The sequence below is a fragment of the Heterodontus francisci genome, chromosome 18, assembly GCF_036365525.1.
Source record: "Heterodontus francisci isolate sHetFra1 chromosome 18, sHetFra1.hap1, whole genome shotgun sequence".
Lineage (NCBI taxonomy): Eukaryota > Metazoa > Chordata > Chondrichthyes > Heterodontiformes > Heterodontidae > Heterodontus > Heterodontus francisci.
The window spans coordinates 38,138,354-38,150,776 of NC_090388.1; the positions used below are offsets into that span (position 1 = coordinate 38,138,354).

General features: G+C 42.4%; 1 protein-coding gene across 4 annotated transcripts in view; it reads right to left on the reverse strand.

Annotated features, from left to right (window-relative positions):
- The window catches only part of mdfic (MyoD family inhibitor domain containing), an 84,585-nt gene that overhangs the window by 3,243 nt on the left and 68,919 nt on the right, over positions 1 to 12,423 (reverse strand). The window contains exon 5 of one of the 4 annotated variants that reach the window (XM_068051240.1): positions 10,544 to 10,741. The exons of the other annotated variants lie outside the window; for them this stretch is intronic. Within the exon in view, the coding sequence (XP_067907341.1) occupies positions 10,584 to 10,741 (158 nt within the window). The 3' untranslated portion in view covers positions 10,544 to 10,583. The remainder of the gene's footprint in view (positions 1 to 10,543; positions 10,742 to 12,423) is intronic. 4 annotated transcript variants of the gene reach the window in all.

The following is a 12,423-nucleotide window of genomic DNA, read 5'->3' on the forward strand; positions in this document are numbered from 1 at the left end:
TATTGTGCCGGGCATTTCCTCGGGATTTCTCCCAATCTGCCACTGTATATTTGCCGAAGGTCTTCCATACTCCATTTAACCGCTAAACAGGGTTTCCAAAGTTACTCCAGCCAATCTGGGGAACTCCCAAGAAAATGCCTGGCAATAATACATGTTTGAATTGCATGCAAGTGGATTTTACCTTACAAACTGAACAATGTGAAGATTTTCACCCAATTTAAACTATGAACTATAATATCTTGCTGACTGAAGAGAACAAATTCAAGGTTTTCCCTTACTAGCTAATTTAAGGTTTGAACATGACATTAACATATCATTAAGCTCACTTCTGCAACATAAACCTTGGGCCAGTTCTGTCTTAGCTAGCTATGCTGGCAGAGTTCAGAGCACTCGAAACAAATCTCCAGACACTCTGTTGTCTCACAGCAAGTATCAAAGAGTGCAAAATTGAAGTCACAGACACAGTTGAGGTCCTCAGCAGGGGTCTCCTCAAGGCTCATGCAGCAACAAACACAGCAATCACAGTAGGAATTACAGACACCATGCTGACAGAAGGAGCAAACCTGAAGGCCAAAGGTGAGCTTGGTGCAGCGACAGAAGAGACAGGCCAGAACGAAAGAAGCACAGCAGTCTGATGCAGAAAAGAAGGCTTGAATAAACAAAATGCCAGTAAAATAAGTAAATACAAGGTTATGAAAATAAGCACATTTATTCTAATTTTCTTCCTGTAGACACATTCAACCAACCTTTTCATTTTTGCACATACAACCTAATATACCAGACAAATTAAACAAACGTTTGGATTTATGGTCTAATAAAGAAAATACAGAATCGGTGCGAAGCCTTGTTCCTTTAAAAGTAGACCTATAAACAAGTATATGCTGGAATTAGATACTGCAAGTTTTAATTTCCTACGGCGTAGATAGTGGACAGCCAATAGCATCTCTGTAGTTGGCTGCACTCTAAGTAGAGGGTCATGAATTCAAATTACTGTCTTGACTGAGACTGGAGAATTGCAAATATCACATCCTTGTTCAAAAAAAAAGGTGCAAGGATAAACCCAGCAACTACAAATCAGTCCCAGCAACTACAAATCAGTCAGTTTAACCTTGGTGGTGGGAAAGATTTTAGAAACAATAGTCCGGGACAATATTAAACAGTCACTTGGACAAATCTGGATTAATGAAGGAAAGTCAGCATGGATTTAAAGGCAAATCATGCTGAATTAATTTGAGTGAGTTTTTCAGTGAAGTAACATGGAGGCTTGATGAGGGTAATATGGTTGATATGGTGTACATGGACTTCCAAAAAGCACTTGATAAAGTGCCACATAACAGACTGGTCAGCAAAGTTGAAGCTCATGGACTATAAGAGTCAGTGGCAGCACGAATACAAAATTGGCTGAGTGACAGGAAATAGTAGTGGTGAATGTTTATTTTGCAGACTGGAGGATGGTATATAGAGGGTTGTCCCAGGGGTTGGTATTTGGACTACAATAGATCAAGAAAAGTAGTAATGACCTAGACTTGGGTGTGCAGGGCATAATTTCAAAATTTGCAGATGACATAGAACTTGGAAGCATTGTGCACTTTGAGGAGGATAATGACAGATGTCAAGAGGACACAGACAGGCTGGTGGAATGGGCAGACACATGTGTCATGCAGGCCCCACCTGCCAAGAATGAGAGACATTAATTTCACCACATGGACATGAAATTTCAAATTGTTGCTTGGACAAAGAGAAGGCCTATTACAAGGACTGCCACACTGGCTGGAAAGACATTTTTGCACATTGACAGACGATACTTGAAAGGACAAAGGAGCAATTCCCTGTTCCAATTTAACCCACAATGGACCTTTGATCACTAGGTATTGTGTGTAGAGGAGACATTCCAAGGTCTGCTCGAACAAGACAATCCACAAGGGCCAGGACTGATTAGGCCAGCTGGTCACATGACTAACTGGCTGTTGCAGGTTTTTTTTGAACTCGCCACAGACAATTTGAACTCAAAGCTATTTGCTCCTGGACTGAGAAGCCCTCTCTTCGGCCTGCTCCCATCTCGTTCTCACAGAACTCCAAAACCCACTGAAGACATATGAGCCCCAAGAGAGAAAAGTCTCCTACACTGAACAAGGTTTAAGAAGAATACTGGGCCCCAACACAAAGACTACCTACAATCAAGAACTCTACAGCAAGCTCGAAGTACAGTAACAAACCCCCTTCAGAGATCACCTCAAACATTTTCACTATTTTTCTTCCGTTCTTTTCTGTCCCTATTTGTACGTGCGTATCACGTGTGCATGCTAATGTGGACGCGTCGTGTATCCGTAGGCATCAACCGAATTAGAGTTCAAGTTTAAGCTTTAATAAATTTCGCTGTTCTCCTTTAAATCTAAGAAAGCCATTTTGGGCTCATTTCTTTGCCTTATAATTGGAAAACTGAACAAGGATTCACTCAAAACACAGTATGTTTAAAATCAAGCCCTGTTACAGTAACACCAGGTGAAGGTTTAGAGCGACCCTTTCTCACCTGATCGTAACACATGACAGATGAAATTTAATGCACAGAAGTGTGATACATTTTTGGTCGGAAGAACAGGGAACTGCAATATAAAATACAGGATAAAATTCTAAAAGAGGTGCAGGAGCAGAGGGACCTGGGGGTATATGTGCACAAATTGTTGAAGATGGCACAGCAGGTTGAGAAAGTGGTTAATAAGGAATACGGGATCCTAGACTTTATAGAAAGACAGAGTACAAAAGCAAGGAAGTTACGGTGAACACTGGTTCAGCCATAACTGGAGTATTGTGTCCAATTTTGGGCATGGCATACTAGGGAGGATATGAAAGCACTGGAGAGGGTGCGTTAAAGATTTAGGAGAATGGTTTTAGGAATGTGAGACTTCAGTTAAGAGGACCGATTGGAGAAGCTGGGGTTATTCTCCTTAGAGAAGAGCAAGAGGAGATTTGAGAAAGGTGTTCAAAATCATGAGGGGGCTGGACAGAGCAGATAGGGAGAAACTTTCCATTGGCAGAAGTGTCGAGAACCAGAGGACACCAATTTAAGGTGATCGGCAAAAGAACCATAAGCGACATGAGGAGCACTTTAAAATGCAGTGAGCGGTTAGGATCTGGAATGCACTGCGAGTGTGGTGGTGGCAGATTCGACCAAGGCTTTCAAAAGGGAATTGGATATTTATCTGAACAGAAACAATTTGCAGGACGACTGGGAAAAAGACAGGGGAGTGGGACTTGCTGAGCTGCTCTAGCAGAGAGCCGGGCACAGACAGAATGGGCCTCCTTCTGTGCTGTAGCCATTCCATGATTCATAACTCACCTATCCTGGTAGTAACTGGCAAAATTTACTCTATCTGGGCTTCCAGATGGAACACCATGAGGTAGCTCCAACAACAGCAATCCAGTCGATACCAGAAGTGTGCAGCTTCTAGCTAGCCAGCCACACAGAAACCACATAGCCAAAACAGAACTGCCCTCCTACAAGGAGGAACAGAAGAAATCAAATAGCGAGCAATAAAATAAACTAAAATCTAAGGTGAAGGGCTGTCAGTGTGAAATGAATATTTCTCCATGAAGTGTTAGATCAAAATCTTGCAGATCATGCACATTAAGTGACAAATGTATAGTACAGCTTCTTTTATTCTGTTATAATAGCATGCCTTATCTCTTGCTCTCAGAAGATGACCCTACTTCACCAACACAGATATGCCAAAATATCAGCAATGCAAGTGAATTGAGACTGCAAAATCCAATTCATGTCAGAGCTCCTATAGCCAACAAAAATGAGAATTCATCTCATCAGCCAGGAGTGGATCCAAAGGACAATAAGGTTAATGCATTGCATGACATAATTCAAACCAAAAAACTTTTAATTTTTACTCTACACAGGGACTCAATTAAGTCAGTATCATGAGCACCTCACTCCATACATTTAGCAACACACAACATTTCTCAATTCCAGATTTCAATAGGTGCAAACAATTATTAAATTCAGTGCCAGGTAGCTCCTACTGTTGTACCAATTTTAACCAACTACGGGATAATTCACTGACAGACACACCACAATGTCAGCTGAGTGGGTCTTGCTAAGTTTCAGATCCAGAAAGTCTTTTATCATAGAGCTCCAAAAATGAGATTAAGAATGCAAGATAGTTCATGGGAGGGAAGCGACATAAATGGAAGAAGAAAAAAAATGACCGGAATTTTCCAGTGGATGGACAGGAGCCGGACTCAGACGTGAAAGTCGGTGGAGAACCCACTTCCGCCCAGCCCAGGGATCCATCCCGTATTTTACGGGTCCGCAGGCTTTAACTGTCCCAAGGCGGGACTTCCACCCACTTGAGGGAGGAATTCCCGCCTCCGTAAGCTGCCGGCCAATCAGCGGGCTGGCAGCTTTTAGTCCCAGCAGCAACACCGGGAGCGGTGGCCAATACTGGGACTGCAGCCCAGCCGATGCCATGGATCGCAGAGGGAAGGTAAGTAGGGGCATGCCTCACAAGTGGGATCGGTCCTTCCCTGGTGAGACTGGAGCAGTCGTTTTGGGGGAGGTGGGTGTCTTGGGTCCCAGGGATGGGTTGGGAGGTGGGGGCGGCCTTCAATCGGGGACCCTGTGCCCGAATGCCATGCCCCCCCACCGGGGCAAGGAAAGGCTGGCAGCTATCGCTGGGCAGCCTTTCACGTCACCAGCACGCCCGCTTGCCACGGGTAAAATACCCATGGGGGCGGGCGAGGGCCCTTAAGTGACCACTTAAGGGCCTTGATCAGCCTCGGGCAGGCGGGCCATTTCCCACCCCCCGCCCGAAGCCATAAACTTGCCCAGAGGCAGAAGTGGAGTGGGTAGGCCTCCCGGAGCCTGCCGCTCAATTTTACGCTGCCCCCACGCAACCATCGACCCGCTGGGGCGGCGTAAAATTCTGGCCATTATATGCCAAATGATTCTTCCCCATCTCTCCTGTTATGCAATGAAGTCTACACTTAAATACAGACCTGTTAGAAAGCAAATCAATAAGCAGCTAAAATCAGGGGAAATTTAATCTAAAGCACTGGGTGGCAAACCCACAAATCAGGTGGAATGCTAGTTTTATGCCCTGTACAATATTACTCTACAATGACTTCCATGGAGTGTTAATTCAGGTGGTGAACAGAATCAGCAGTCCACCCGATTCCAGTTTCCTGATGCACAGGTTGGGATTGGGGCAATTTTAACCTAAGCTTAAGTCTGCACCATTAGCAAGTGCTCAATTCTCCATCTCATTCAACTGCAAGGTATTAGCAGCGAAAACACTAACCAGCTACAGGATTTCCTGGTCATTGATTGTATCACCAGCAGGCCAAACATCATCAGCGTGAATGAGTTCCTGGGAATATCTTACTTGGACACAGCTTACAGCTATCTCTGGAACACTATAGGGCCACAGCCATATTGTTGTCTACTTTTCACTTCTAGTTTACCATTCATAGCAAGCAGAAAGTCAAGCACAGTGGCACAGTTCTTTCACAGACAACTAGCATTCATTGCTAATCAGCATGCAATAATAACTGCACCTGTATGCAAACTTCCTGTGGCAGACACCTAAATATTGTTTTGTAATCATAACATTTCAACAAAGGAAAACTACAGAAAACAATTTTTTTTTGTTGGGGGAGGCAGGGGAGTGGTATAGAGTCAATTTCCTACTACTTTCCTAGGTAAAATTGTGCCCAAATATTAAAACATCTGAATGACTGCGAGCTCTTGCAATCCTGGAAATCTAACACAATAAAAAAAGATATCATGAATGTAATTCCAGTAACTTCTCTTTTCCTTAGAGAGAGAATCAATATTTCAATAAATTATAAAATAAACAAAAGTCTGATTTTAATTACTAGACAAAAAAGTATGAATGCATTTTACATGCATTGAATAGCTACCACAAGGAATTAATTCACATAATTAAAGAAATTTTTGGTCAAATAATCATCATTTAAGCATTGCACTTAGTATAGAGAAATGTTACTCTACTAAACAAAACTATACTCCCAGAAATATCCTATTTTGCACATTCTGCCACTTTCACCGAGGAGAGGGACATGACGGATGTTGAGGTTAGGGACAGATGTTTGATTACTCTAGGTCAAGTCGGCATAAGGAGGGAGGAAGTGTTGGGTATTCTAAAAGGTATTAAGGTGGACAAGTCCCCAGGTCCGGATGGGATCTATCCCAGGTTACTGAGGGAAGCAAGAGGGGAAATAGCTGGGGCCTTAACAGATATCTTTGCAGCATCCTTAAACACGGGTGAGGTCCCGGAGGACTGGAGAATTGCTAATGTTGTCCCCTTGTTTAAGAAGGGTAGCAGGGATAATCCAGGTAATTATAGACCAGTGAGCTTGACGTCAGTGGTAGGGAAGCTGCTGGAGAAGATACTGAGGGATAGGATCTATTCCCAATTGGAAGAAAATGGGCTTATCAGTGATAGGCAACATGGTTTTGTGCAGGGAAGGTCATGTCTTACCAACTTAATAGAATTCTTTGAGGAAGTGACAAAGTTGATTGATGAGGGAAGGGCTGTAGATCTCATATACATGGACTTCAGTAAGGCGTTTGATAAGGTTCCCCATGGTAGGCTGATGGAGAAAGTGAAGTCGCATGGGGTCCAAGGTGTACTAGCTAGATGGATAAAGAACTGGCTGGGCAACAGGAGACAGAGAGTAGCAGTGGAAGGCAGTTTCTCAAAATGGAGACATGTGACCAGTGGTGTTCCACAGGGATCCGTGCTGGGACCACTGTTGTTTGTGATATACATAAATGATTTGGAGGAAAGTATAGGTGGTCTGATTAGCAAGTTTGCAGACGACACTAAGATTGGTGGAGTAGCAGATAGTGAAGGGGACTGTCAGAGAATACAGCAGAATATAGATAGATTGGACAGTTGGGCAGAGAAATGGCAGATGGAGTTCAATCAGGGCAAATGCGAGGTGATGCATTTTGGAAGATCCAATTCAAGAGTGAATTATACAGTAAATGGAAAAGTCCTGGGGAAAATTGATGTGCAGAGAGATTTGGGTGTTCAGGTCCATTGTTCCCTGAAGGTGGCAACGCAGGTCAATAGAGTGGTCAAGAAGGCATACGGCATGCTTTCCTTCATTGGACGGGGTATTGAGTACAAGAGTTGGCAGGTCATGTTACAGTTGTATAGGACTTTGGTTCGGCCACATTTGGAATACTGCGTGCAGTTCTGGTCGCCACATTACCAAAAGGATGTAGATGCTTTGGAGAGGGTGCAGAGGAGGTTCACCAGCATGTTGCCTGGTATGGAGGGCGCTAGCTATGAAGAGAGATTGAGTAGATTAGGATTATTTTCATTAGAAAGACGGAGGTTGAGGGGGGACCTGATTGAGGTGTACAAAATCATGAGAGGTATAGACAGGGTGGATAGCAAGAAGCTTTTTCCCCCCAGAGTGGGGGATTCAATTACTAGGGGTCACGAGTTCAAAGTGAGAGGGGAAAAGTTTAGGGGGGATATGTGTGGAAAGTTCTTTACGGAGAGGGTGGTGGGTGCTTGGAACGCGTTGCCAGCGGAGGTGGTAGACGCGGGCACGATAGCGTCTTTTAAGATGTATCTAGACAGATACATGAATGGGCAGGAAGTAAAGAGATACAGACCCTTAGAAAATAGGCGACATGTTTGGATAGAGGATCTGGATCAGCGCAGGCTTGGAGGGCCGGAGGGCCTGTTCCTGTGTTGTAATTTTCTGTGTTCTTTGTTCTTTCCAGTTTATATAGTTTGTTGTTGTTTATGGTTCTGGTCTTGCTTTTGAAATGGAGTGCGACATGCAATTTCTCCCAATTTGAAATAATTAAGCACACTGACATATCATAAACGCATTTAAAAACAAAGTTTTTCTCCTCCAGGGACATCCTACTTTCCATCCCTCCCCCCAACCTTTTTCAGCTGCACACACTCCCTGATCACATGCAACGTATTATTATGGAAGGGAACAAGTGCGCATTTAGATTCAAGAAAAATTGCACATTTGTTTGAATTTTTTTCTACACTGCTGGAAAATATCTGTTGTTTTATGTTTCATGTCAATTTATTTTCTGCCCTCCCAAATACTATAAATGTTGGAACATTAGAAGGTCATATAATCAATGTGATAATGAGCTTATGAAGGCCAGCAGATAGGGATGTTGTAGTTTAAAAAAAAAAATCACCATTAATATGCTGCTTCAAATAGAGTCCTCAACTCACTTCCTTTATGTCTGGTACATCCTGTTTTGATTTCCTGAAAAATTAGTTGCTCCCTAAAGCCTATTAATTATAGTTAATATAACTGACTGTTAGGCCCTGAAGGCAGAAGCAGTAATTGATTCATCAATTTATCTCCACTTTCAGGTATTACCCAAGTTCATGACATCGATTAAAACACTATAATGCACTTTCTAGCTTCACTAAACCCGAAGTGATTTGAAAAAAAACAAAAAGCACATCAAGGACTGGAGTTAACTGGCATTTCATTGGTTAATTATGAATACAGGAAATATTCATTACTCTCTTGCTCCATTATTAAATGCAAATAAGGCACTGGTAAAATAAACTACTGGCCATGGTTTAACTGAAAGAGGGAAAATCTCAAGTATGAATAAATCACATTTTTATTCAATACAGATCAGAAACTGAACAGACCATTCTCTGTTTAAATGCAAATTAGAAAAGGATCCAACTAAGCATTTGATGACTCCCCTATATTTTAAACTTAGCAAAAGGGAATCTAGTTCAGAGATTTTCATATTTATACAATGGACAAGAGTCTCTTGTAGAGGTGAAAATAAAGAACGTGAACACCAAGTCACATTTAAAAAAAAATGCACAGCTCCATCAGACTGATGGCAGTTTTGAGAGCATTTTGCTGATTGGCATGTACAGAGTGAAACAAGCAGATGAACTATTTCTCTCATGACTGTGGGTGTGTGGACCCCGTAAAAACAGACAGAACTTGGTTGAGAATGCAGGGCCAGTCACACTACAATACACAGTGTGTTGAAACATAGAGGAGTTGGGTAAAAAAGGGAACAGACACAAATGGCCCAGAGGAATTGCAGACAGTCTAGAAAAACAGTTTGAAACAGGATGAGATGCTAGCAGATTCAGTGTCATTGCACAAGCCAGATAAGGAGTTGCTATGGACATGAGATACGATTAGACCTACGGTTAGACCATGGGGAAGTGTAAGAAATGAGAAGTGCTGACCAGGCTCTTACTAAACCAAATAAGGAATTATCATTACGTCATTGTACAAGACCCCTATGAGTAAGTAAGAGGGGTGGGTCTTGGAAATAAGATTTAACTCCTGACAATCTTGGGACCAACACTCGTAAGAAGCACTCGGAGTCTGGGACTGAGAGAACAAAGGGCAGCCGCAAGTCCGAGCCGGATCACCTTGTGTCTTGACGGGTAGTATACTGTGCGAGCTGTGAGTGCTTGTACTTGATGATTTAATGTGTGAATAAAACATTTGAGATACCTTTCACCAGTCTGCTTTGTGAATTCTTTAGAGTAAGTGCATATTAGGCACATTGTTTAGAATAAGAATTAAGTGGGCAAAACAGGACAACAGGTACCTCCACAGTGTCAGAATTCTGTGTTTTAAGCCAGCAGTATCCAGTCTACACTGCCTGGTTGATGTTGGAATTCTGTTGGTCAGGCACAGCACTCCTCTCCCAGCAGTTACATTCAAAATATTTACACTTTCTTTAAATTATTTGCATGTAGGTTTTTTTTTTTTAAATCTGTTCCAGGAATCCAAAGGTTCCACTGGTTTGAAGCAGCACTGGATTTATACTCCATACAGTACCTCATGAAAGCAGCGTGAGACTTACTTTGCTTTGTTCCAGAGTCAGGCCCAACCACCGGATTTACACTAGTTCTAAAGTCCATATGCTCAATTTTCTGATGTTTTATTGATGCCAAGTGGCTTCACTGGCAGTGGGCAGGGGTGGAAAAAAAATTGGGCCTCATGCCCAATTTTTCATGATGCAATTTAGGGTGGGTGGAGGGCAGGGAATGATGAGGAGGCTGTGCTACAGGCAAGTGTTAGCCTCATTGAACAGTAATTACTTAACTCTTCAATTACTCGTCTATTATCCTCACTTCGGGTTAAGCTCCACCCACATCTACCTATATAAAATAGGCACATTGGGGATCAGAAGTAAACCGTCCTTTTAGCAGCCCTGGAAGTTTTTCTCTTATAGAACTTTATTCTCCAGTGTAACTAAAATATCACATCAAAGGTTAGTGCACCTTACTTAAAAGCATTAACAAGGGAAGCATATTAATAACTCAATGCAAATTTAAACTTCATACTAATTTGGTAAAACTGTCAATTGACAGCAGTCTGCCAATGCCATTTTGGGATTTTTTGGCCAGTTTTGCCAGTGTTATTTTAAAATTAAAGTGGGCCCACACAGGTTTAAAAACTTCCAGACATATGGTGAAGCTATTATGATAAGGAAGGATTGATGTGTTAATGACCCAACTTCGCTTACTGCTCATCATGATGATCACAGACGATAAGTAATTAGTTATCTAATTTTGGCCAATCAGTACATCATGCACTCTATACAGTTTTCTTGCAAACCCAGCAGCGAGTTCTTTGTTGAGAATGTACTCTTGGGAGAGAGTTAGCTGGCTGTGTTGACAGGTCTCCTGGTGAATCAGCGAATGTGGAAGCGTTTGGTCACTTCCTGTGAACAAGATGTACAAAGGGATGTGAAGACTCTCAGGACGGGTATTCTAAGATTAGAGCTGACCAAGCCTGTACAAGCTCTGTCCGTTTCAGTGCTAAGATGGATGAAAAGTTGCCGTATTTGGCCCGTGAACTGGGAATTCGCTGTATAGCTTAATATTTTTCTCATTCACGAGAATGAGTTTCAAGTTAAGAGAACTGAGTTTTGATTTTAAATGTGGCTCGGCACATTCACTAGTGGTCTGTACAATAAAAATAACAATGATTATGCATCTGGCCTAGTCTCATTGAAGTGTTTCAATCGACCTACTCAAAAACTGCACATGAAGGTATGTGAAAGGCAAAATATCAAGTTCAGACCAAGAGTAAGTATTTTTGTTAAACCTCTCCCCCAACCCACTGGATTATGTATTGGTAGGTACAGGCATACCCCTGAAGGTCTAAGATGCAGGAAACACTTACTGAGTGACCAATGCTGCTGAATTTAAGGGAATATTTAAAACAGATACAAATTTGTAACAGCTACTTGAGTATATATTCAACAGAACCAGTTATATGTCAAAGCTCAAAAAAATGCTGCAACCATCAATCTTTCTTAGTCACTTGACCAGTATTCAAGCATCCTAGGAATGTTAACTATTGCTGCCTATATGCAAAGAGTGCACATCTTCATTTGTACTTTGAGATCAGTTTGTGTTCCCCACACCTGCAAAGCATACCACACCACCCAAATATCTATCACAGAATAGGATGGAAGAACAATGGAAAATGAAAATATTTGTTGAATTGATCCCTGTGTTAAACAGATTGTGCATGGAAATTGATTATGGCCTATTGTTGGATCTATAACCAGTAGCAGGCTGACAGCATGCAACCCAGCAAGGTGGCCTGAGGCTGGGTTGGAATTGGTTCTCAGGCAGTATTAACATTTGCCTCAATGCCTAAGAATTCCAAGTGGAGCATTCTTGGCTCCTGCTCCACTGTCAAAACCAATTTCTACAAGATTACCCAAGACAAATGGTCGGCTCCTCATTTGCTTACACAAGGGGCCTAATGCCCATTTCAGGCAGCTATGTAGGAAGCCTGCATTTACCAATATGACTTGATGCAGGGAGCTACACCTCAAAAATTGGTCCTTTTGCCCCCAATTTCTGCCCCAGAAAACTGTCACAAGGACCAGTTTCTACCCCTATAACAGCATCTTCATGACTTATGCAAAAGAATTCCATTGCAGTGTGGAAGTGTCTGAAGGCAGAGTAACTTCCAGTAATATTGTAACCTACAGGGGGGAAAAAACCTAGAATAGGTTACTAAATGTAATCATATAGTAAGTTAGATTATCAGTAGTAAAAGATATTAAAAATAAACAGGACAAAAATGCACTTCAGGTATTGTAATGCAAGATTAATGCAGCACAGTGGCGCAGTGATTAGCACCGCAGCCTCACAGCTCCAGCGACCCGGGTTCAATTCTGGGTACTGCCTGTGTGGAGTTTGCAAGTTCTCCCTGTGTCTGCGTGGGTTTCCTCCGGGTGCTCCGGTTTCCTCCCACAGCCAAAAGACTTGCAGGTTGATAGGTAAATTGCCCATAGTGTGGGTAGGTGGTAGGGAAATATAGGGACAGGGGACAGGTGAGGATGTGGTAGGAATATGGGATTAGTGTAGGATTAGTATAAATGGG